General features: G+C 36.8%; 1 protein-coding gene across 3 annotated transcripts in view; it reads right to left on the minus strand.

Annotated features, from left to right (window-relative positions):
* The window catches only part of MCTP2 (multiple C2 and transmembrane domain containing 2), a 212430-nt gene that overhangs the window by 11645 nt on the left and 173262 nt on the right, over positions 1-27523 (minus strand). For all 3 annotated transcript variants that reach the window (XM_036878637.2, XM_036878636.2, XM_036878643.2), the window contains 3 exons: positions 23626-23748; positions 20970-21011; positions 7268-7377 (listed from right to left, as the gene is read on the minus strand). In XM_036878637.2, the coding sequence (XP_036734532.2) occupies positions 7268-7377; positions 20970-21011; positions 23626-23748 (275 nt within the window). The remainder of the gene's footprint in view (positions 1-7267; positions 7378-20969; positions 21012-23625; positions 23749-27523) is intronic.

Raw genomic sequence — 27523 nt, forward strand, 5'->3', positions numbered from 1 at the left:
ATATATAGCATTTTGAAGATAATAAAAGCTATGGAAAAATACATGGAGTTACTTCTCACAAAGAAATTACATTATGATTCCTTGAATAGCAATACCACCTGGCTTTAGAATTTCAAAAAAGTCAAATACTAGGATAAATAATTTTTAAAACCTTTAAAAAAAACAGAGAAAAATAAACGAAAGCCATCAGTAGGCTGATATAAAAATAAGAAAGCAGCAGAATGCAAAAATTAAAAAGAACTGTAAGAACTCTGGGAGGTAACTAGGGTCCAAAGTACATTTCCACCAAATCTCTGCCAAACATTGAAATTTTAAACTTCTGTCTCTCACCTGTTCCGATACATCGGGGAGGGGTGGGGGGCAGGAGATGAAGTGTCCATATGTGGAGATTCTAATAGGAGACTATGGCGTCAAGCTAACACATTCAGGGTAAGGATGAATTTTAAAAAGAAAGAGAAAAAACAAAAGATAGAAGGAAGGAGAAAAGAGAAAGAAAAGGAGAAGAAAGGAGAAAAAGGAAGTCTGCCATATATTAATAGATGCAAAGAACTCTGCCTGTCATGATCCTGATGCCAGGTAGAGAGATTTTCCATCTGAGTTTAAGCTACCAGTGTAGTTTGAAAAGTCTCAGTGAAAAATTAAAGAACAGAATAAAAGGAATCCCAGGTTGGTAGTCCTCCAAGGTCACTCGAGTGACCTTGGGAAATGTACTATGAACTGAGAGATATCTGAGTCCTCTCCACAAAATAATCCAAGTATATGAGTTCATAGTGAGAACTGCAAAACACAACAGGACACACACATGATGAGTAAGAGCCAGCAGAAGTAACAGCCAAATCTAAAACAAAAGACTTCAGGCACTGAAATAAAACACTCTATAGTAAATAACAGTGTTTACTATGATCAAGGAAGAGATGAAGAGAAGCTGAGAAGATATGGAAACAAAGCAAGTAGGACAAACCAACAAAAGGGAGGTGGTATGGTCGTATTAATATTAGTTAAGCAAGATAGGAAGGCAAACTTTTATTATTTATGCATTATTTAGAGATGAACAGGTCACTTCCTATTGGCTAATGATCCAATTCACTAAGAAGATATAATAATTTTAATATGCACAAGCCAAATAACATAGCTAAGAAATTAGAAAGTAAAAACTGGCCAAACTACAAGGAGAAATGGACACACAACCACAGTGGAAGGTGTAACAGATATCCCTAAATGCTTAATACAAGCAAATGAAAAATAAAAATCAGCATGAAGATAAAAGATTTAAACAACATCAACAAAATTAATCAATGAATATATATATAGAACAATTTACTCAATAACCTTTTGAAACTCACATGGAAAATTTACAAAAGTAGGTCATTTGCTAGGTCAGTATTTTCTGACCATAAAGCAATTAAGTTGGAAATCAGGAACAAGAAGATAACTAGAAAATCTCCATATTCTTTGAAATTAAGCAATGTACTTGTTGGCCAATGAAGAAATCAAAACAGAAATTAGAAAAAAGGTTTTACTAAATTTGAATGAAAATGAAAATATCAATGCCTAAGTGTTTGGCACAGAGCTAAAGTTGTGCTTATAGGAAACTGTACAGTTTTAAATGCTTATGTTATAAAAGTAGAAAGATTGAAAATAAATGATCTAGTTATCTATCTTAAAGAGTTAGAAAAAAAAACAGTAAATTATTCCCAGAGAAAGTAGAAGAAAGAAAGAGATAAATGAAAAAGAAAATAGGTAACAGGTCAGATTAAGAAAGGTTCTTTCTAAAGACTAGTATAATTGATAAATCCTCATCAAGAAGAAGGGAAACACAATATCAAGTATAAAGAAGCAGACAGTGCTACATATCCTACTGACATTAAAGACAGTAAGAGGACTTCCTAAACAACTTTTATATCAAAAAGTAGAAAATGTAAATGAAATGTACAAACTCCTAGGAAATGACAACTTAATAGAAACAGAAGAAGAAAAAGAATGGCTGAACAGATTTATATACTACAGTAAGTGAATATTTAATTAAAACCTTTCCTAAAAGAAAGCTCCATGCTTCATCAGCAAATTCTACCAAATCTTAAAGAAAGTAATGACACCAGGCTTACAAAAACTCTTAGAGATAATAACCAACAACACCACCGTCCTGCTGTATGAGACTAAAATAACCTTCTCTCCAAATAGGAATTTTCCAGAACAGAAAGTTATAGATCAAATCTCACTGATGATAACTGAAAAAATCCTAAGCAAAAAAATAATAAATAAAATCCAGCAGTTTATAAAGGGATTTTATAGTATGGCAAAATGGGGTTTACTCCCAAAATGGAAGATTGGCTTATCATTTGAAAATCAATGACAATAATACATCACATTAACAAAAATAAAGGAGAAAAAAAAGCACGATCATCTGAATGAATGCAGAAAAAAATTTTGACAAAAAACTCACATTCAGGATAAAAACTCTTAGCAAACTAGGAATAAAAATGGAATTTCCTTAATATGATAAAGCATCTTTTCAAAAACTATAGCAAACTTTATTCTTAAAGATGCAATGTTGAAAGCTTTCTCTCTGAGATCATATATGAGAAAAGAATGTTCATCAACACCAGTTCTGCTCGGCATTGTACTGCAGCTAGTATCCTACACAATAAATCAAGAAAACAAAATAAAATGCATAAGAACTGGAAAATAAGGAAGAAAAAAAATGTTCCTACATAATATGTTTATGTAATAGAAAATCCAGAATAATAATCTTTAGATAAAAATGGAGATGATTAAATTTACCAAGGTTAATCGATACAAAAGTCAATGTAGGAAAATTAATTTCATTTCCATAGCTCCTTAACAATGAAAGTTGAAAAAAAGGTACCATCTAAAATAGTATGAAACAAAGCACAAGTATGTAGAAATATACCTCACAAAAATGTGTCAAAGTTCTGTACATAAAACTCTAAAATAATTTTGAGATAAATTAAAGATGACCTACATAGATGAATATATTAGTCACATATTAGAAAATGATAATTTTATGAAAATGTCAATTCTTTCCCAATTAATACAGTTCTTATGAAGATCTCCATAGTTGTGTATTTGTGTGTGTGTGTGTGTGTGTGTGTGCAAACGTGGTGTGTCTTATGTATTTGTGTTGGGTGCTAGAAATGAAGATGTGTCCCAGACACATTATGTGACATTCTCACTAACACTGGCTGATTCTCAGCTTTCCTAGGAGCCAATTCCATTAATTCTTACATTTTTTCTCCCAGTAACCCACAATTTCAGTGGGATAATGTTTAAATGTTTAGAAAAGAGGGGGCCATACACTTGTGTGATTTGAGACAGAGAGAAAGAAAGTCAAGACAATTTACCAAAAATAATATTCAGAATAACTAGTATGTTTAAGTCAGTAATATGCCACACACTGGTCTGAACTTGTTATATATACTAACTGATTTAATTCTTCTAAATATGTTACTATTTAGAAGAAGGAATTATGACTATTCCCATTCTACAAGTAAGGGCTCTGAGTCATAAAAGTGGCCCCAAATTACTTATTCCCAGTAGAACTAGACGTAGGATCTGAATTCAGAAGTGAGCTCAGGAGCCCATTCACTGCCTCTGCAGCAGGCACTAAAGAAAAATGTAAGAAGGTACATTTTGCTTATTTAATTCCCTGAATATTCCTGTTTATAAAACTGAGGACTTTATTCAAAGACACTTTTTAGTAATATCCCTAACACGCAAGAATTTCCTAGACCGTCTCCCCATTTATCATGGAATATTTCATAGTGCTCATCTTCCACAGAACACCCAAGGTTAAAAAACCCTGGTAAATCAGAGGTTTCCCTCTCAAAATCAAACCATTGGTTAAGTATTTTCGTAGACTTCCCTAGTTTTCCTGACTTGGGTGTTCTCTCAAAGGATTTAGAGAAGGTAGGGAATCCCTACCTTGGGCAGTAATGACACAAGTGAGCCAAACCCTTCAATCAATGAAAAAAAAAAAATCAAGGAATCCCCTTCTTTCATCCTACCATTCAGGGTAATTAACATGTCCTAAGAATATCATTTTCAAAATTCCAAAATTCTAAAGAAAAACGATTGTTAACACATCCAGTAAAGTGGGCGTGGCTCCGTCCGCTAGCTCCTCCCTGAACTGGGGCCCCCACTAGATGACCTCTGTGTCAGTGGAATTATTCTCCTCATTTCCCCAGGCTCGAACAAAGGAAGCCCTCTGACTCTTCCACCCACGGACACAGGAACAACTGGTCCTATAATCCTGCACATTCTTCTTCGGAGGTGTACCCTACAAGATGCTTTCTTCCCCACGTGCATGCTTTCCCTCCAGCTCATGAACTCTGTCCACACACCTGGCCTCTACCCCTTTCCTGGGTCTCTCTGACTTCATGCTTTGTCCCTTTCAACAGCTTACTCTCAGATTAAACACAAGGTGCATCAATCTGTCACGCCCCACGTCCTCACGATGACTGTCGTTGCACTTTAGTTGCTTTCTCATCCTTACGGCTCCTCAGCAGCACTTCCTACCCAGAGAAGCTCTACTTCTGTGATGTGCCTTCTCAGCCTTACTCTAGGACCTTTGCAGGGATGGCCTCCCTCTCCTAGGCCTACCTTAAATCTCATTATCTCCTCCACGGAGATTTCCCCAACTACCCCACGACACAAGTATTAGAGTCACCACTCCACAATGATGGGACGTACGGCAAATACCTTCTGACTCATCCTGTCTGCTGTCTGAGATGATATAAATGCTCCATGTTGAGTAAATGTTTTAGTCTCTTATATACATGCATTTGAAATATGTGTGATAACAGAAAAGGCAATTGGAGAAGGTAGAAGAGAGTAGAAAGAAGAAAATGTACTTCATGGCATGCAAATGAGATGCCACTGGGGTCCTCCCCATCGGCAACTCTTGCTCCAAGAGTTTTATGTAAGCCTATTTATTTATTAGTTGCCAGAAGTTGAGTGAAAGTTTTCCTGGTCCTTAAGAATTGAATTACAATGGAATTCCAACCGAGTTACACATGACATCCCACTTGAATAGCAAGCAGGAACTTTAAGGTCACTGCAATAATGAATGGCCAAAGAATTAATAGGAGTGGAGCATTATGAGCCTTCCTGTGTTGCAGCTGGGCAGAACAGTGCTCTGTTCATGGCTGAAAATATGTCTCAGACATGGCCACCGCAGCTGCGCTGGGCACAGCCGCCCCTCAGAAGCCCTGCAGAGTCGGGGGCCTGTTTAAGACACTCTGCCCTCCTCTCTCATCAGATACATTTCCTTTACCATTATCAACTGCACAACGGCCACATTTGTCTATTAGAGATGTGCAAGCACGGAGACAGTTTTCTCAAACCACACGGACTCCTTCCTCCGTCTGGCCCCCTCTCCACATCCTCTTATCCTCCTTGCTTGCATTGCATCCCTCACTCGGTGTTTTCATGGGCTTTTTCCACTGACTCAGTATCCCTTTCTGGGCTGGTCAGACCTCCCCCAACATCCTGGCTTACGTGGGCTGAGCATCAGTGCTTAGTCCCTTATTGGAAAATAGATCTCTAGAGGATAATGACATTATTGTGTAGCAATGAGGACGGCAAGGACGAATCCAAGCTTTCTCGCTTACTAGTTGTATGACCTTGGGCTACCTATTGAATCAATCTGTGCTCCACTTTCCTTATCTGTGAAATGGAAATACTAAGGACCCTTACTCCATGGGGCTGCTGGAATCTTTTAATCCGACTCTTTTAAGTAACTCTTTAAAGAAGTTACTCTGTGTAAGGGGCTTACAACAGTCTGACTGGCACATGACATCAGTTGATGCTCCTATTATCATTGTTATTATAGATACGTTTCTCAGTCTTAGACCGAGTCAGCACGTGGAACCCGGGAACTGATAGGCAAATGAATGAAACCTGTAGTGTCCTCCACATATTTTCACTATTTTCTACTGTTCTAAATTCAGTAAAACTCACCAAATCTGTTTAAAGATGGTTTTGAACCTATTTTTTAAACAAAACAAACATGTTTACTTTGCCAGTGATAAATGGTTATTCAAGAGCAATTTCATTTGATAAAGAACTGAGAAGGAAGATGATTGGCCATAGAAAGTTCCATGTTAGCTATTTATATTTCTTGATATTAATGATCACTTCTTGATTTCCCTGCATCTTGATATACAAAACTTTCACTTGGCTTTTAGCACTGATTTTATTCTCTTCTTTACCCATGCAATTTCTAAACATTATCTTCTTTCTTTAAGCTAGAGTGGCCAATAAAATTAGAAAAAAACATTAATGAATCTTTAGATAGAAAGACATGGTTGATACAATTCTGGATGTAAAGTGGGGGAATAAGTTTGTAATTCTAAAGAAAAAAAACTTAAAACTGCTCTGGTTTAAAAAAAAAGCTCTGTTCATTGGTACCAAATAAAGACCAAGTTTCACAGAGTTCACTGTGTATAAAACAAAACAAACAAATGAACATGAATGTGAGTCACAGAGTCGGTCTCAACTTGAAACTGCATTAGACAATCTAGCCCTCAGGCCTTAAGGCAAGGACGTGCAAGCTATGGGCTGGATTCGAGTCAAACAGGGCTGCCACCTGTTTTTGTAAGTAAATTTTATTGGAACACATATCACACCCGTACATTTACATATCAAGGATGACTGCTTTTACACTTAAATAACAGAGTTGGGTAGATATGGCTCACAAAGCTGAAAATATTTACTCTCCGGCCCTTACAGAGAAAGTTTATCGACCCCTGTCCTAAGGCACCACACACATGGTAAACCGACTTCCCATCTTTGCATCCATGATGCTATTAGCTTAGACTATTCTTTGGAAAATTGAGAAATTTGTTCACTCAAGGCATTTACCTCTTCTGTGGTTCAGAATGAAAAAGGCTCCATTAGGGAATATTTGCTTCTCTTTTATTCCTGAATAAGATACTGTATTTTTATTAACCTATATTTTATCACTCTAGCCAGGATAGTTTTGAGAGCAAATGGAGCCCTATTAATAATTACGCTGGGGGACTTGGTATGAATCGGCCATGCGGTCACCCCAGTTCCACAGCTCTGACCACTCATGAAATCAACAAGTTCAAAGAACAAACCGGAGTAAACAGGTGTCGCCCCAACACCTTTGCTTTCGTTTTTCTGTTCCTGCATTTTCTGATCCCACCCTCCCCACCCTGTGTCTCCACTGTCCTTGGGGATGGCTGCTTGGCTTCAAATACCACAACGCAAATGTAGAACTTACTTTTTAATTCTTTCTCCAAAGGAAGCTATTTCCTCCAAGATGTTTTGAACAGTGGAAACAATATCCTGTACCATGTAGATTCTTTCAATTAACCCCTTTTTCTCGGATTCCTACGAAACATAAAAGCAGTATTTAACCCAGTTAACTTCATTTTTATTGTCCTGCTGTAGAAACCACTATACCATAACGGAACAACATGGTTATTATCCACAGAATGACTCCAAGAGATAAATTACGTTTTTCACAACTTATTTATTGACGCTGAAAAAAAAATCTTTGCTCACTCGTTCGGATGCCACCGTTGGCAGTGTGCAAACCTCAGTCACTATCGCAGTATGATGAGGTGAGGAAAGACACCCCCACAGAGCCAAAGGCTTCATTTCCCTGGGGGGCTTCTGCTTCTGTCAGAGCACCAACTCTGCAGCACCTTGCATTTGACTCACCCTGATTTCTTCTCTGTCTTTACAAGGTGATCTGCCAGCTCGGCTTACCTCACTCCTATCACAGCCCTTCAGAAATGTTTCCAGCAGGTAACAACAGGGCCTGTCAGGGACCCAGATGGTATGTGTCCTAGTATCGTGGCTTCTTAGTCAAACTGTGATGCATTTTTAATCATGCCTTAAACCCACTGCAGGCCTGAGGAATGCTTCAGTTATCCTTTGGAAACTACTTCAGAAATAGAGACAGTGGCTGGAGACATGCTACAAAGTCAACGGAGAGTACACGGCTGGGGCGTGTCTCCCACCCAACTTGTTTCCTAGGAGGATGCCCAGCAATTGATTGGTTTTTCCTTCATGGAATTAGAAGCAAATAGAAGACAATCTTTTCAATCTCTGATTCTTCAAATGAAATGGATTTCAGCTTCAAAGAAGAGTATCTTTATTTTGCTTATAGAAAATCTTGAATGTGTGTGTTACCATGTTACATAGCCAATGCTAAAAAAAATAACTGAGAAATTACTCAAATGTTAGAGAAAAAAAATGTCCCTAAAGAGTGATATTTTTACATTATTTCTTATGTCCTGACACCATCATCTCACTGCTTTATGGACTCCATTGTAACTGGAATCTAGCTAGGATCCCCTCGGCTTTTGACTCTCTGTGTCACTATAGTCACTACATCTAGTAAAACCTAAAACCTCCAATAACTCTTAACAATTTTTTTTTCCTTTCTAGTATTTTACTTGAGTTAGAATTGTACTAAATTATGGAGCAAAACCTTCTAAGTTTAAGAGACCATTTCTATAGTAATACTCTGTGCAGCAAAAGAAAAAAATCATTCTCATCTTTTATTGTCTGTTCCATCCTATTGGAGACATGGAGTGAAGGAGACCCCACTACCCTATAGGGGTTTCTTGTAGGAGTACTGATATGGCAGAAATGTCAAAAAGCACAAACTCCCCTTCTTACATCTGCTCTTGTTTATGAAGTTACTTGGCTCAGAGAGACCATAAATAAGGGCAGAGGCCAGAATGGACCACAGCCACCCCCTCTTTGGTAAAGGGTGCTGGGATGGTTTGAATAGCTTCTGGCCATCTGGTCTGTACTTCTCCAACCATTTTGTGTAGAAGGAGAATTCAGGCTCATTGTGTCGTCTTTGTATATCAAATTTGCAAGACATTTTTACTTTTTTAACCTAATTTAAAATTTTTATTTCCTCCATTCTCTTACTGAATCTAATATTCCAAGCAGTTTGCCTTAAAAGTTAGATATGCTGCCAGAGCAACCTAGTGCATGCTTAGCAATCCACCACCATCCATTAATGGGCACAATGGTGAAAACCCGTCTCTGTCTGCCCCATAAGTATTCATGTTTATAAAGCAGGATTTGAAGGCACTGGGGAATTTGACCCAAAGGGCAAAAGTGGCTTCCTCTTTTCAGCAGCATAGAGTTTGGGTCAAAACAATTTCTTGGAAAATGACTCAGATTTCCATGTGGCTCAAATTCATAAAACTTTCCTATTTCAGCTGATTTTTTCTTTTATTTTGGTATAAAACATCCAAAGGCTGAGGTTCTGGTTATGAAGAAAGCATAAGTTAGTATACCAAAATACTAAATGATTTTCACTTGCCCAGTTACTTTTTTAATGAATTTGATGTTTAAGTTTGCATATTCAATATTCATAGGCTAAACAGTCCTCCTACAGAGAGGGTAACAGGAATATTTATTGACCAAATCCATACACCTGTAAGGGTTAATCAGAATTATATAATTTTTGAAATATTTACCAACTGAAAGCTTGGTTTTATTATAATGGACCTATAAAATTATTTCATATTATTTTTATTTATTTTCATAAATGATTATTTTAAAATAAAAATATATTTTATGTGCATTAAAACAAAAGAAACTTGTATGATACCTATTTTAAAATGGTATACGAAGAATGATTATTTGGGCCACATATTCATTTATTTAATTAGCTTCCTAGTGATAGCAGTCTATAACCTGTCAAAGTTATTTTTCAAAAGAATGTACTTTCTAATGTCATCTTTTCATTTAAAGAGTTTCATAAAATTGTTCTTAACCATCTCAGAATTGTACTTAATGGTCATTAAATTGACACCTTTAATTGCCTTTACTGTAGGCCATAATTTTAATTATGAAAATACCCTCTCTGTAGGCACTGAGTTCTTTGCAAACTCACACCAAAAATGTGATACATGAGAATATTATCAATTCTATTTTTTAAATATTGAAATCTGTGTATTTCAGCCCAAATATTTTAAAGGCACTATATTTTGTATCCATTCACATGAACTTTCTCTGCCAAACATTTTTTTCAAAACAAAGCTTCAAGTAAGTTGTCTCCATGATTCTTTTGAATGTTCAATAAATTTATGCTGAAAAATCAATGGCCTCTCAACTTCCTTACATTCCTGGGCAGAATGTATAGTTATCCTAATAAAAAGTAAAAGATTTCTTTCCACAAATTGATATATTCCAAAGAATAATTTCAGAATGTAAACACTGCATCAGGCACAGCTTTTGACCCCATACTTTTTACCTTGTCCCAAATATTTCTTGCTTTTTGCAAAGAAAAAAAAAATAGTCTATTTTGCCAGCTCTTTGTAAATTCACTTCCTTCCATCAAAGCTTTCAAAGATGAAGTTCCTTAGCACTTCAGTGACTGAATGCTTTGATTTAAAACTTCCAAATGAGTATGACCAAAATGCAACCAAAATTTAAACACTTTTTCCCACAAGATTTCAATAACTTTGGGGAATGTTTAAATCAAGAGCTTTTCAAAGGTTCAAATATTTCTAAAATCAGATGGGTGATGAGTGACAAAAAACAAGCACATGCTGCCCTGCTGAGGTATACTTTTATATTTGACATATCTTGTCACAAAAATATTATTGTTGCTACCTGACTTTGTATGTATACAATATTTACAAATGGGGACACTACTGCTTCTAATTCAGTTGGTGGAGCATTATCTCTTGTCTGTAAGCAATCATGAATAAGGGCTCTGTGGCCAATCCCAAGTACTTTTCTACCTCATAGATTCCTTTGATTGATAACATCTGATTAGTGAATATGCTGTGCTCCATCAAAATTTGCATTCATATTATCCCTGCAAAATTAAATAACCCTCAATGCTAAATGTTTAGACTAAATTTACAGTGGTATCCCTGATGTCAGAAACTTCATCATTTGTAAAATTAACTTGCAAAAGCTCTATTTTGATTTCTTATATTTGATGTAAACAGCAAAACAATTTCAGATTAATTTCATTTGATACTCTTTGAACCATTTGATGGCATTCAGATAAGACTGGCATCATTTGACTTTATACAAGGTTTTTAATAGGCGGATGCTACCAGAGTCAACATATTAGCAGCTGCCTTGCCTTGATCAGACATGTACAATGAAATCCTGGGAGAAATATGGAAGAACAGACAGTTGATCTAAATGAAAAGTCATGTTCCACAGAAAGACAGGTAAACACACATTTTTGTTTGTGTGAATTAACAGCATGTTTCCAGATATGGTCTCCTTAAAGTAACTACTAACTAGTGAAGGCTCCTCAGCAGATTTGTGACTCAGGTTTACATATATTAGTGACATGACCATGGCCCCCGGGAGTAGATGGAAAATGTAAACAAATCCATTAGTTGATCAAAATTATTTTGAGATATGGAAAAACCATATTTGATTATTTGCTAAACATGTACTTTTTATATTATTATTACTCATTGAAAAAGCATTATCAAACGGTAAAAAAAAAATTAATGCCAATTCAGTAAATACAATGAGTGAAATAAGGTATTATAATAAGTGCTCCAAATATTTTTTATTCTCCTATCTAAAGAATTGCTTAAATTCTGCATACTTTTAACACCTCCCCCCCCATACTTTGTCATCTCCCTCACTAACCACTCTGGGACTTTATGCACCTTACAAACCCTGGCAATGACCATAAGCCAAGCTGCCGGTTACACCACATGGCTGACCAGCCAGAAGTATTATATGCTTCTCCACCACTGCCTGAAACAAGAAGGGGCAAGTCCATTGTGGAGTATTTTATCACTGACCATCCAAAAGCTTTCCTTTAAACCTAGGCTGTAGTTAGTGAGCCCCTGCAAAATGTCAGGAAAGTAGGTGTTATACTTGGTTGCTTGCCAGATTTAACCTGATGTCGGTGAGAACTGCAGTCACTGCCCATGTTAACTCCTGGGCTATGGATAAAGACTACAGCAGAAGCTGAACGCATACACTGAAAACTGAAGCAACATATCCCAGTTTACATTAATGGAAATATTAAATACAATACCTAGTTATTAAAATAACAGTGGGCCCAGTAAATGGAGACCTTCTGGGAAAATGTAGGGCACTGATGAACCTAAATCAGTTTTCCTTAAAACTCATCCCTAAAATAAAAGTGACCAATGCTTTCCAGTGTATTTTTCTGGACAGGGAGGAAAAATACTTTGGCACGTATTTCCACCCCTTTCTTAGCATCTCTGCATGAGGCATTTGCCATCCACATATGAGAGGGAGAGTGTTCACTTGACGGCAGGTATCTTCATGATGACTACTGGGAAAGGTCATTTCTGTTTTCTGAAAACCTTTTGTGGCTTTTGGGCAACGTCTCTGTGTGTTAGGCAAGGCATGGGAGCTTCTATGCTACAAGAAGATGATACTTATATTTTCATAGCTTGGGTCTTTCATTCACATCTTCCATAAGCCTGTTTTTCTGCTATGATTGGCTTGAACCAGTGGACCAACAGATTAGACCAGACTGCCCTGCCTGACCCTATGTTCTCAGCATCAGCAACCAGGGTGGGTACATCCTTGGTGCCGATAGGGTACATGTTTCATGGAGAAATGAATGGATGCAGGAAAAGAGCAGGACCATCAGGTTAATAACAGTGTTAAAGAATTATTTACATCAACCCAGGAGAGAAGTGCTTAGAGTGTGAGAGAAGATTCCAAGCCTCAAAAATCCTGCAGAAGGACCAAAAGGTGCAACTCAAACTCCCAGCCTTTGTGAAACCTCTTCCTGAAGGTGCCAGTCCACACTCTTTGTTCCCTCTGTCTGCATTGCACCTCTATCCTTTCCATCATTCTGGTAGCAAATGGGCTTTTCCCTCTCTGCCCTGCAAAATTTACCTCTTTTAAAATAATATACTCCTGATTTTCTTTTAAATTATATCCACCAATATGCCAATGGGCATGTTCCACAGCATTTGGCATTAGTATTTCTACTTAGAGGAAACCACAGCCCAAAGATATTTAGTGATGTGACTATGTTCACATATACATAGCAGAGAATTCCACCCCAGGACCATTCACTCCAGAGTTAAGCGTCTTCTCCAGTATAAGAAGCCCCTTAAGTTTGTAGTGGACTTTTCACAAGATAGGCATTCGGCTCATATTTATTCTTTTCGCCATTTGCTTCATTGATGTCTATGAATCTCTGTTCTCTCTCTGTGTATATAGTACATGCAATTTTGAGATATCTTGTTCAATTACATATTTCTACCTATTATTCCTTTGCAGCATTTTTTTTGCTCAACTTCCATGCTAATGTATGGTAAATTTTACCTGTGGAAAAATTTGGGGGAAAAACTTTTCTTTCCATTCTTATATTTAAGAGCTGGTGTAACCAAGAGGTTTCCACCAAGAGAATAAAAGTTAAATGAAAAACAATAAACCATGTGATGTACAAACTCCACAGGTGTCCACATTTTGTAAATAACAAGCTGTGGAGTCCGAGAGAACTGGGTTCCACACTGGTTTTGTCATCTAGTGGTGTTGTGATCACCACAAATTCCTTACCCTTTCTGAGTCCCAATTTTGCTATCTGGGAGTGGGAGATTATAATCCTTCCCTTGATTAGAGAATTAAGTATAATATTCTATCATTAGAGCCCTTGGTACTCCAGGGGCCTCATAAACTGAAGTCCCTACCCTTCAAGAATACAGAGACAAAAGAATGGATAACCTTTGGTCTAGTTTAAAGAATACTGGGGTTAATTTAAGTTTCAAAAGCAATGATCTTCCTGGACAAGTCTACTCATGCTGCCCTGTGTTGCAGGGAAGATCATCTGCAGGTTCTTTCTGTATCATGCTGTCTTTATTTACACGTTTCAGATTGAACCAGGGAATGTGGTGGTAACACAGTTTAGCAAACACAACATTACATCTGCTGCAACCAAATTGCCTAGGAGAGTGACAGTGATTCATTCAGAAAGCAGATATGCTATCATATGTGTTTACATTTTTCCTGAACATAAAAGGTTTCTAATTGATAGAGGGAAATATGTTAATAAAAATAGTGATGGTCATTGGTGTGGTTAAACAAAGGAACAGCGTACTTGTGGCTAATCATATATTTTTAGATTCCTACTTTTGAGAAAGAATAGATTTGCTTCTCATTATAAACTTGAAAAAACACAGATGTATATAAGTAAACTACACATGACATAGGGTCTAACTTTATGAGCAAGCATGCATCACCATATAATGGAAGAGAGGAAACTGTGGAAATTGTCAGATCCAGAATTCAAGTTTCATAAGGTTGCTTCACTTCATTATATATTATAAAGGAAGAGTGACATTCATTATAAGGAAAATAATGACAAACTCCAAACCTGTAACCTAAAAAATGCATATTATTATACAGAGATGAATGCAGGATTGCTACTTTTTCTTTGTCCATTTGTTTATAAAATGTCCAAAAAAAGTGAGTCTTTGGCTAAGTTTTGCAAACAGTTATATTAAGAACAAATAATGTGCCTGTATTGTAACTTGGTTGCTTTTTCTTTAGAAACAAAAACAAAACCTCAAAAATTGAATCTTTCTTTTCTAACTAGCTTTGAGCCTCTGGGAGAGGATTAACACCATTAAAATGAATTTACAACTAAGAATTAATTATATAATCAGTACGTTACTTTACATCTTTCTCACATGTTCTTATTCAGGAAATTTTCTCAAGTCTCTATCAAATACCTATGTAAAACCAGAGAGACAGAGTCCTGAAAATTGACCATGCAAGGAAAAATCCTTTGGCATGCTTAAAAACTGAGTAGTATTTGTTACAGATGCACAGGATTCCCAAAAGGGATCAATGCAAAATTTCTGTCTTAAGATCTTCCCAGTAATTTCAGCCATCTAGAGCAACAATGCAAAAATACAACCTTAGACTTTATATGGGAATATGTTTAGTCTGTTTCATCCCACTGAATATTAAAAGCCTGCAATTTGAAAGCTGGAAGAATTATAAACATCAAAAATAGTTTGAATGGCACTTAGCATAAAAAAAAGAAGAGAAAACCTTAGCATCTGTCATAACAAAGAACAAGAAGCAATATTTCTGATGTATGAGATTAAAAATTGTTCTTTGGGAATCCTGGCTTACTGCACTGGGAACTGTCCTTAGGACTTCTTCCCATGAGATGTGTTGAGTGTGCACAGAGACCCCTACACATACAAAGTCAACTCCATGGTATATGCTATTAAAATAGGAAAAAAAAAATCTGTTCTCCTTCAAAAGAGCACTTCCCTTCCCTCTCACGAAGTACTTTTGCCTTGGGAAATGAATATGACGCAGACTGGATTTTGAATCATGATCATTTCTAAACTGTTTTAAACTGCTCTATCTGTGCATTACACCATGTGCTTCTACACTGACTGGTATTTTCCAACACGATTTTTTTTTGACTCGCCACGAGAGTCTCATCTGGAATCAAAGGGAAAGGCTGAAAAAATAAGGGAATGAACACATCAAAAGGAAGATGTGGATAAAACACAATTCAAAGATTGGGAACAGTTCAGAAAAAAAACACAAAATTGGAATTTAGACCCCAAGGAAACTTTCATTGAAAGTTCCTTTGGTTGACAGATGTCAGGCTCGCCATCACAAGGCAAATGGGGCTAATGGTTTTCTATAACTGTAAGGACTGCAGATTAACACACTCAATGAGCGGTAGTTGCTGGTTCCGCTGTATGTCCTTTAGTTTTCTTTGAGGTGGGAAGTGAGGAGGGTGGAAGATAAAATATTTACGTGACCAAGCAATGCACCAGGTAATTTTTATTACCCTAAGGTCCTGACCACCCACACCCTTCCCCTCCCCTGACCAGCACAGTGTACCAGCTTTGATCAAAGTAGGGATCACACTGTACTCTGATTATTTACTCTGGGCCCCTTGTTTACAGTTGAAATCTTTGTACCTACAAGAGGCTCTGATACAGAGAAAATACTCCATCCGTGTATAATATTGCAAAAAAAATGAATCAATAAATTAATGAAACATTTCCTTCCTGGTAATGTGGCATGATCAAAAATAAATGTGATTTAGATCAGAAGAGCTGAATGAATCTTACTACTACCCTATCATATTCATTTCTCTTACCTTAGTTTATTCATTTGTAGATGGAGTAAATAATATTAAACTTCGCAACTTATTTTTAGTACTGAATGAGCTAAAGAATATAAAAATAGCTTGTAAATTGTAAACACTCTACAAAATATTAGTACTTTTATAAACCTAATTATCTAATTCTTAGTCAAAAGAACCTTGTTTTAAATTATTACTTTTATGTCACTTCTTAATTACTTTTCCCAAGGAAAAAGCGGTGTCTCCACCTTTCTATCAATTATTTTGTAAAGTATCTATCACCTTGTAAATTCATTGGATAATTGAGACTTAGGGCAAATAATACTACAGAGGAGGTTTTCAATAAGAAAGGCAACAGGAAGAGCTACACTTCTCAGAAAAACAATGATTTGTGGATAACTGAGATATAATGACCAATATCTTCTACATTAGCATTATGTAAAAATTTTGCACAATGGAAATTAAATCTCTATGAACGCAGAGCGTCTGACTGTGTTCTGACAGTGCACACGAGCTAATAGAAGGATAGATAATGTAATTTGTAGTCTGGTATATCATATTTCATAATATTTGGGAGTAACATACCAAGTACGATCCTTAGAGCAGCAATCAAGAAGAAAATCTACAAGTACTAGAATATTTGGTGAGCACAATAGTTGTAGGATGAAAAATGCTTCAAAAGGTCAGTTTAATAACATTTCTGGATTACTTCTAAAGGTAACAGAGCCAAAACATTTTTAAGAATGGAGTTTTGCTTTTTAAAAAGAAAATTTGAGTAAGTTGATGTGTCAGAGAAAAGACTGCAGGAAATAGGGAAGCCAGTTCCTTTTTATTATAAACATAATTAAGCATTGGCTGGAATCCATGCAATTATTAAAGTCTTGAAAGCAAGATGGTTTGGTAGAAACGCTAGCAATTCAATCACTTCATTACTAAAAGTCATATTAAATCAAATTAAAAGGAGTTAAATCAGGAGGATCATTTGCTTTACTACCCTGAAAATTACCCATAAGCACCAGGTCCTGTGCACTACGCCTTGTATATAAGTTGCGTATGCTCTGAAAATGTATTTGTGTGTATTCATTTAGGGTTCACCTTTCAAAGACATTCTCTGACTTTTTTTCTTAGAAATCCCACTTTATCATTTTAAATAGCTTAGTAATAGTTAAAAAAAATCACTAATTGAACTAATGTGCTATGTTTTGAACATTCTTAAGGCAGGCACAAAGGAACCATAAGCAAAACTGCTCTCACTATTAGTTTGTAGGGAGACTTTCTCCAAGGCCAAGAGTGACGGTCTCCCCTGGCTGAGATACTAGAGATCATCATCTCTCTCTGGAACCAGAAAACTCAAGGCGTGAGCACGCTGGACCAAGCCAACTCATCCAGAGGACAGTGCATGTTAACTTAACAGCACGCACAAACCCCTTCTGAACTCATTTACCACCGGCTTCTCTCTAAGAGGCTCCGTCTGCATTGTGATGAGTGGACTGATCTGTTTGGAGGAGGGAATTCATTTCAAACACGGAAGTTGATGGTTTAAAATGTACTTAATTTTAATGATGACATCCTAATTTGTGAAAAGAAGATAGAGTTATAATATTCATTTGTATCCTTTCATTATAAATATTCCAAAATCGATCCACAAAAATGTATGAGAGGTTTCCTATTTTCTTAAAGGAAAGCATCTCTATATTTTCACCCACAGTTGGTAGGATAGAGTGGTTCCCTGCACCCCCTTCCACCCCACTAAAGACTGTAAGGCAGTTGCGAACTCATTGATGATACTAAAAGAACAGATTATTCAAGTCCTATTTCTGACAGCCTAGTTAAAAACAAACCGACTCACAATGCAGGGTAATAGCAATAAGCATGTTTTTTTGTTTTGTTTTTTAATGACATTGCTTTATAATTTCTTCTTCCTGAGGCTAATAGTAAATGCTGAAATATTCTATGTAAGCAACTGTTAGGCTGGAAAAAGAAAGAAACTCTAATGCAAGTATTTATACCTTTCACAAAGGAAACAAGATATTATTGCTTTGAGTGACCTTTCCTAAGTATGGGATACAGCATTTTACACAATAGTTCCTTGGTTCATGCTTCAATTACTGACCTTTACTGTGCAGAAAATTAATGCAATTTTCATTGTAATCCATCCGTACAAATAAAGTCCACACAGAAGAATTCCACATAAGGAATCTAATACAAATAGGAAATGTCAGCTGATTGCTGTTGGCTGAACTTAGCCATTATCTGTTTGTTCTGGGGTCCCCAGCAAACTATATTGGAAACAAGCCATTTCTTGCATGGGCCATCAGGAATAAGAGAGAAAGATTTCCTCTCTTCAAAGTTTAGTGGGTACGTTTAGTTTCCTAAAAGCCAAAAAACGAGTTACTTGAAAGTTATGTTATAACCGAAATCCCACAAAAGAAAGGAGAGAAAAATTGTGGAGTCTAATTTGGTTTCTAATACATGTCAGTACCGTGGGCTTAACAGCAAGAAAGAGCAAGGAGCTATAGTGATGTCATTTTACAACCTTCTCTGTCCCAGACAATAAAAGTATGACAGACCCCAGACCTTGTCCTGGTCTGTTCATCAGAGACAAGCAGAATATGGGAATGCGTCCATCTCCCGGGGAAGTTGTGCCAAGGGGCCCAGGCATGCTTTCATCTTGTGCAGTTGTCTGTGATGGTATTTCATGGGAAGGGATGCTGGCAATTAAGGAGTGTCACTTTCAAGATGGATGGTTTGGATAGAAAGGAGTTCCCTCTCTTCTTCTGGCTTGGGAGGAAATGGCTGTGTGTTTATAATTTGTAAACAGTTCATCTCTCACTGGGTATGTTACAGTTCCCAGAAGCAGTCTGTCATGTCTAACATGCAACAGAAGCCAGAGGGGCTCTGCGGGTAAACCCTTTGATAGAGCGCACTACGGAGGGGAGTGGTCCCGAGCCTGGGGGTGGAGGATGAGGAGAAGCAGGTCTCAGCTGCAGAGGCAGCTATCCATGGATGAGACATGATGGATTGGAATATACGGGTGGATAATGCGTGCTCTTAAGGTAGAAAATCCCCATGGTTTACAAATCTCTTAGAGAAGTGAGAGGGAAAAGATAGGGACAAGAACTGCCAAGTGTGCCGGTCTCAGCAAGTCCACAGTAAGAGTCGTGTTTATCAGAAGAGTCATCTACAGAAATCAAATTTCGTAAAAATATAAAAATAAGGAAGCACAGCAAACATGGTCACGCTGTGGTGATCAAAGGCCCTAGGGAAATACGACGATCAAGCTGTCTCTAGGATGGGATGACTTTGGAGGAAAGGAGGAGAGTCCTAATTGCCGACAACCCCAGGATGAGACGGGTTGATCCAAGTGTTGTGTGGAGAACCAATGTTTGCATGAATGCAGTAGCTCCAAGGCTCTTTCACGTAGATGCCGTGGTCCTGACTCGGTCATCCTTGCCCAGAAAGGCTTGAAGCAACAGTCCAAAGAGCTCCACCTTCAGACCCCAGGCCCTCGGATAGCTCTTGAGACACCTCAGTGAGAGGTTGGACTGTGACAGCTACTGGTCTAGATTTCATGGCCTGGGTTTGTGGCCTGCCAGTTTACTGAACATCACTTTTTAGTGTATCATCTTCTTGTCGGACATGCTCCTTTATGAGATGGGCCAAAGGCACATGATCACAGTTATTTCTAAAGGGCAGAAGAAGTCTTTTTTCAGAGGTGACTCATTTAAACAGGTTTGGCCAAACAGAAAGAAATCTTCAACTTCCAAGCCTTAATTAATAAAGTTTAGAATTTTGCCTACTGTAGGTTTTAAATAAATTCGTTAACATTTATTTTTCCTTGGGTAAAATACCCGATCCTGCACTCTAGTGTGGCTATGACTATTTTTAACATTCAAGAGGTTAGATCGTGCAGGAGCCACTCCTATCAATTCACTAAGAAGAAAGTTGCATCTATGTGACTTGCTCCAAAAAGGGTCAATTCTCTTCTTAAAGATACTATACTTTATTATTTTGCCGTTAATGATGGTTTTAGCATAACAAATAAGATTTACTCTGTAATCTGCCCAATTTACTTCAAATGAGCATAACCATCTGGCCCACTTAATTAATTTTAAGGCTGTTTGTGTCATGGAATCAGTGTCCCCGCATTCACGTCTATGTCCTGGGCCTTTCATAATGGACGGTTCGATCTGAAGATGCCGCCTTTACCCTTCTCTTGCTGTACACTACCGTCACGAGCTCTCTGCACCCACAGGTACTCGGGGGCTGGAAGTCCACTAAGCTAGTGGGATCTTATTTGGCATTTCACTTTGTTTCATTTTATTCCAGAAGGTTTGTCTGAAAGTATAATGACAACCGAAGCAGCAGATTTGAGAGATTCTCCCAGGAGAAGGGAAAGGACAGATGTACGCAGACAGAGAGCTGAAAACACCGCCAGCAACAGCTGGGAAAGTGACAGGCTCTGAAGTGGGTGACCACCCCACAGAGTGCAGACACAGACCGAAAGGAACAGCAGTCTCACTGGAGTCCCGTATGGCTGCCTCTTGTACCCTTCATTTACCTTTTCTGTTACCCAGGGGCAGGCTAATCTCTTCTGCCTCAAATGACAGGCCTACAATAGGCACACTTTTTATCATTTCTGTTATTCCTTATCTTTTACATCTGCATTTTTAATATCATCTCATCTGCATTTTTAATATCTTAAAAAGGGATATCCTTTCTGAATTACTAGAATATTACTATACCAGTCACTCCATGGGACTTTAAAAAAAATGAGTTTGACATAACCTGCGAGAACATATTGGCTGAAAATATTAACTCTCTTTTCCCCGTGTTTTTTTTCCCTCAGCACACTCACCTTGTCCTCTTCATCCTCCTCATCATCTAGGTCTGTGCTCTCCTGAAAAGAAAAACCCCAGCTGGTTAAAACCATCACCTGAAATTACCCAATGCAAAAATTAAACACAGGCACATTTTTAAAGTTTCCCCTCATCCTTTGAGCACTAGTGTTTTTAAAATGCATTAAAGCCTCTTAAGAAATAATACTTTTAAAGTTCAGGGACACTGTGGAAGACTATAAACAATATGCATAATCTACATAAAACTTAACTATAAATAAAGCTATTAGGCGAGTGCCCTTTGAAGGCATCCAGCTTTAAAAATGCATTGCTGAGCTGTACTTTTTGTAAACAGTTTGTTCTTATCCTGACAAATGAACCAACTGCTAGGTTAAGGCTGAGAATACCATACTCCATTTGTGCTGGGCTCTGTGTTATAATGACTGCTCTTCTCCTCTGGGGCCATTACTGAAACATTAGACAGTAGAAAATGCATTAGCCTGAATATAATCAATCTCAAGAGTAAGTTACAGGTTTCTATACGGTATTATTGTTTCCCTGGGCTTCAGGGTTGGGGGGCAGGGCAGGTGAGGGAAGGAAAGTCCAGGCTCTGATCTGGACTGAGGGACGCCAGTCTGTGGTTCAGAGGTCACAGCACCAGCTGTGCAAATAGGTTGGTTCAGTTAGTTTAGAAATCACAGCGATGTAATAGGTACATTTTAATCACATCACCGCAATATTTAAAATCTCACACAATCAAATGGGTTCAGTAGCTTGGAAAGAAGGCTGGGGATTAGAAAACTAGGGTCTATTTTCAGCTCAAATGCTTAACCTTTCTGCTTAACCTTGAAAAGGTCAGGCATGCTGTTTAGAGGCCATTGTTCCAATAGTAAAAAGAATTGTCAATATCATGTTCAAAGGGAGTGACTCTCAAGTATCCAGACAGTGTTTTGCTAAATGCCATAAAATCAGTGAGCAGTCATCAAGTAATTTCTCCAGGGCTGGTACTGCATTACCTCCCAGAATTCCTGTGTGCTTCAACTAGCAGTTTGGGTGACACTCATTCATGCTGCAGAACCACCTGACTCACCGTTGGTTGAACATAGAACAAGCATGTTTCAGGAAAGCAAATGGATAAAAATGAATATACTCAAAATAGGTTGTGGGAGAAAAAAGCCACTGTAATTAGGAGTTAGAGGTCTTCAGGTTGAGACAAAGTCTTCACACATTATTCCAGCAAGCACTTTTTGCTGTGTGACTTTAGGCAAATCACTTGGCCACTCTGAGCCTTAGTTGAATAAGCATAAAATGAAAATGGTAATTCTTGCCTCATTCATGGTTGTGTTATCAAGCTGAATTAGGTAATGAGTTTGAAAATGTTTTGTAGATTAAAAAGGTTTTATACACACACATACATTTATGTGCATATAAACATAAGTATACTTACATACTCATACATTTGTACCTATTCCTACATACAAATACTTACACATATGTACCTATATATGTATTATAAACAAGTACATCATATAGAACAGCTGGGAAAATAAAATCTGATTAAAAAGCTTAAATATTATGCATTCCTTATTAAAGATGTTCCTCTGTAAAAATTTCCCTCATCTGTGCCTCTGTGAAATGTAGGCCTTAAATGAACCTGTACTTTAAAGTTACATATTTATTAGATGTTTCTAGCATCTTTAGGCTCTATAACATATGCCTCTGCCTACTACATTAAACAATCAAAAATCACATCTTGAATTCGCCAAAACAGTCATTTTCTCCACTTCTCCTATATCCCAAGTGACACCAGAAACATCCCTTTAATATCCATTATTTTGGAGACAATTTTTTTAAAGTAATGACAACCTTATAAGGAAAAATAGGTGAAGACAGTCAGTTTTTGAGTCTTGAAAAGCCTAATGTGAAAGTAATCTTTTACCAAGTGCCAAAGGCTTAGATTTCTGTTTTAAAAACTTGGTTCTTGAATCTGGAATTCTAAGATTATAAAGCAAGTTCCTGCTCACCTAGAACAGGAAAAGGTCCTTTGCGCTGGAAGAAGGGATGTAGAGGAAGGTGAGATGGAGCAGAGGTAAGACAAGTATAAGCTCTGGGGGGTGACTTTCAGAAGAGGCTTTGCTCTGCTTCCTTCAAGTTTGAGAAATACAGGAAAAATCTAAAAACAATCTAAGAATCGACTCAACAACACAATTCTCTGATTTTCCTGGGATTTGGCATGCCTCCAGGAATCCCCCGAGTCTTCAGGCTAGAGGCTGGAGGGTGCCTGGGTGGGGAGGCCCAAGAGAGCCTCCAGGATGCTCTGAGTGCCCAGAAGGGGCGTAGAGAGGCACCAAAGGCTTTTCCCTAGTGGCTGAGAGTGTTATTTCCAAGAACCTTCCAGGGCACCATAGGTACATGGACACATGCTGCCAGCATGAAAGTGATGACCAGGAGCCAGAAGGTTCTCCTCATGCTGAGAAACTACTCAAGACTCAGAACCCAAGAGGTTCTAGAAAGAGGTCTCGAAGTTACACCTGCTCAAAGATTTGCACAGTTACATGGGTGTATGCGCAAGGTTGCTCCGCAAGTCTCAAACCACACGGACTTGGGGCCATGATTGGGTGAGGGTGCTTTCATTTTCTCTAGTCAAATGTCACACTTACTGGAATCTTTGCTCACCTGGCTGTCGTGGAGGCTGCCGACCTTCCCTTTTGTGAGTGTGATGAAATTGTAGACGAAGAGCAGCAGTAATGCCAGGGGGATCATGTACAGTTCAAAATTCCAGACAGTGAGCAAAAATACCTGATTGGAAGAAGAGACCAAATCAACACTTGATAAAAAACAGGATGGGAGCAGTCTTAAATTGTGACCCACTGACTCAAGGAAATTAAACCTCCGGCTGTCACTCTATGATAGGTTTTAGAAACAAACAGGTTAAACACACACACACACACACACACACACACACATGATGATTAGTACCCTTTTATAACTGATAGTAGAATGCGCTAGATACAGAAATGAGTAGCCAGTCACACTCTGAAACAGATAGATGCCTAGAAACCCCATCACCCTATCAACCCTATTTGGTTCTTTGCTCCTAGATTTAGTGTAGGAGAATTTAGGTAAAGTAGTAAAGAAAAATACAAGGTCTCAAAGAGGCAGGCCACAGATAGTAGGTTTATAAGAACTGCAGAGAGTGACTACTTTTTAAGTTGACTGCCAATGTCTAAAAATCCATGAAAACTTCAAATTTCCAAAGTCTCTCTAAAAAAATCTTAAATTCTTACAATTGTGAGACTGGATCGCCACAGGAAAATAGTGGGTTATGCCTGCCTACATCGGATAAGGTATGTATTTCACCTGCCCAACTTCTCTCAGACTATATGTTTGACCCCTATTGGAGCAGGACAGGAAGGAACTTGGGTTTGAATCCAAATGTCTCTATGGCAATGGTCCCTGGAGACATGAATGCAAATAAGACATGAGCCCACCTCCAAGGAACATATAAGAAAATAACAAAAAAGGACAAATAAGACAAATAAGAAGAGAACGCATGATAATTATAACAGGAGGCAGTAATGAAAGCATGTGCAAATTACTTCAAAACTTGTGCCTCACTTTTTGAATTCCCAGATAGCCTAAAAGATGAAATGAGATAATTTGTGGTTATTAGGTGTCAGCTTCTAAATGCTTGAAAAAGTCACTCTTAGTAACGTATCAATTCAGAAGAGGGAAATTATGCATCTTAAATACCAAGTCTTCCTTTCCAAAACCTGTATTGTTTTCCCTATTAGTAAAAACTTTTTCTGCCACTTTAAAGTTTTCTTTTTATAAATATTATATATTTCTTGCTTATTTTTTTGATTGGTATTGTAAATTTAACCATTTCTTTCATTATATATTTTTTTCACATGGGTAATTGCCTATAAAAAGCTGATAACTTACATATATTATTTTTTAAAGTTGGTAACTACTGAATTTTCTTATTGTTTCAAGTACCTTTCTTTTATTCTGCAGTTTCAAAGCATATAGTCACAAGATTTATACTAAAGAATTGCTTCTGTTTATTTTCTAGTATCCATAAACTTACTTTTTTCATAATTTTATTACTACTAAAAACAATGTTAAATAAAACTGTTGAGAGGGATACAGTCTAATTCCTGAATTTAATAAAAATACTTAGCGTGTCTGTTTTCTGCCATTAAGAATGGTGTTGACTGTTAGTCTGAGCTGCATAAATCATATCACATCAAGAGTACACATATAACAAAACAGTTTTTAAAGTTAGAAAAGTCACAGGTGTTCACTTCATTGTTCTTTATATCTTTTAGATATTTTATAAATAGTCTTTTGATTTTGCTCCAAACTTAGTGAAAATATGTTTTAAACAAGAAGACTATCATCAGTTTCAACAAGGGTTTATTTAATTATTATTATTTTAAAAATCAGGAATGAATATTATATTTACAGTTGATAAGTTACTAATCAACTTTTGATGTCTTCTGAAATAAGGAAGGATTTTTTCCTTTTCATTTTAGAATATCAGTATTGTGTATTATATTTTTAATTTCCTTATATTAAAGTGACTTAGAAATTCTGGGAGAAATCCCTTCTTGAATTGTATTAACAGCCTTTTAATGTACTGTTGTATTTAATTACTAACACTTGAAGATGTTTTGCATAAACACCCATGAGTTACATTTATTTATTGCTTTCTCTTTGAATTATTTTCAGGGTTTTGTATCAGGTTTATTTTAGAACCATATAAAATTTACAGTCTATTCTTTCTTTCTCTCTGCTCCAGCTCATATTTTTATATTACTAGATATTCCAAGAATGAAAAAATAATATTGTGACATGACGTTTCCACATAGACCAATTTAACAAATGTCCATGCAGCCCCAAGCCTTAAGAATTGTTGGTAGGCCATGTCACCATTCTTTCCAATTAGTGTATTTCTTTTCTTTTTAAATATAAAACATTTCATATGCAGTTTCAATTGTCAACCTTATTCAGTCCACATCCCCCCATTCCCATAGGCCACCATGTCCTAAAATGCATGAGAATGACATGTAAGAACATCTAAGGTTTAAATTAGAAATAAACAGCATCAAAACATTCATATCATTCTGGAATTCATTTACTCATTATTTTTGTTTCATAGATTTATTGATGGGATGTGTATAAATAAAGTACATTCATTTTAACTTATACATGGTACCCCTGAATGTTCTTCAATTTATCCATTAAACTCTCTTATTAGTGAAAATGTAGGTTGAAGCAGTGCTTTTATTTTTTTAATGTAGTCAAACATACTAATCTTCAACCTTAGGATTTCTTGCTTTGATTGTCAATGTTCTACTTAAGAAATCATATTTTACTGAAATGATAAAGCTGTTTCCTTTTGTTTTCTTCCAAAAGATAAAAGGCTGTGTATGTGTACTGTGTTTCTTATTTTGTGTCAAATGTGTTTTGGTTTATAGCTGGGAACATGCATCCAGTTGCCTTTCAGATAGCCAACTATTACAACTAGATTAGTAATCTATGTTTTGATCCATATTTTGTTCATGAATCTACATTGCCACTTCTGTCACATACCAAGTTCCCATATGAGCATGTTTGTTGTTTGTGGGCCACTTAATCCCTTCCATTTATATACATTTCTTTTTTTTAAACCAAGACTGTAATTTTAAACTATAGTTTAGTAACCAAATAATATTTGAGTGGGCAAGTCTCTATTACTCCACTTTCAAAATGATCTTGGATAGCTCTTTATCCTTTATTCTTCCACACGTATTTTAGAATCCAATTTGTAACTATCAGTTTGGAGAGAACTGACATCCTGATACTGCCCTTCAGAATAATAAGGTTTGTTTATATATCCATATAGTCAGGATTTCTCTCATATATCTCAAAATATTTTATCTCTTTCACCATACTTACTTTGCATAGGTTTAATCACTATTTCCTAAGCAACTTGCGAATTTTGATATTATTACAAATGGGGCCATTTAAAATTTATATACTTTAATTTGGTACTTCTGGGTATAGAAACGCTGATTTTATATGTTGCTCACATTATTTCTGAGCCCCCATTACCTTCAGGGAATTTCAAATATATCCTTTTGAAGATCTATTGCGGAAAAAAACAACAAAAACTGAAAATTATGAACATTTTTATTTTGCTTTCCAATCTATGTTACTTAAATTTTATTTTAATGCTAAAGCACTACACAATTTTTTATGAGTAAGTACAAAATTGTTGAAGTCATTTTGAATCAATACAGATTATTATGTTGTTGATTTCTTCCAATCTATTAATCTGGAATGCTTTATCAACTTTCATTTGTTGTTTCATAATACATTTTTTTCCTATAATCTCCCATCTTCTAAAAGGTTTCTTTCTCTTTTGTTTGTCTTGTTTTGTTTTATTATGAGTAACATAGAAAGAAGCAGAGAAAATAGTATAGCAATTTCCCTACTAGGTAAAAGTGAGAGAGTTTTCCAGTTTTTGCCTGTTTTCCCCTCCCTGTTTGTAAGCTTCTTTTAGGGTTCGAAGTGTTACCTTTATTCT

The sequence above is a fragment of the Manis pentadactyla genome, chromosome 18 (genome assembly GCF_030020395.1).
Source record: "Manis pentadactyla isolate mManPen7 chromosome 18, mManPen7.hap1, whole genome shotgun sequence".
Taxonomy (NCBI): Eukaryota; Metazoa; Chordata; class Mammalia; order Pholidota; family Manidae; genus Manis; species Manis pentadactyla.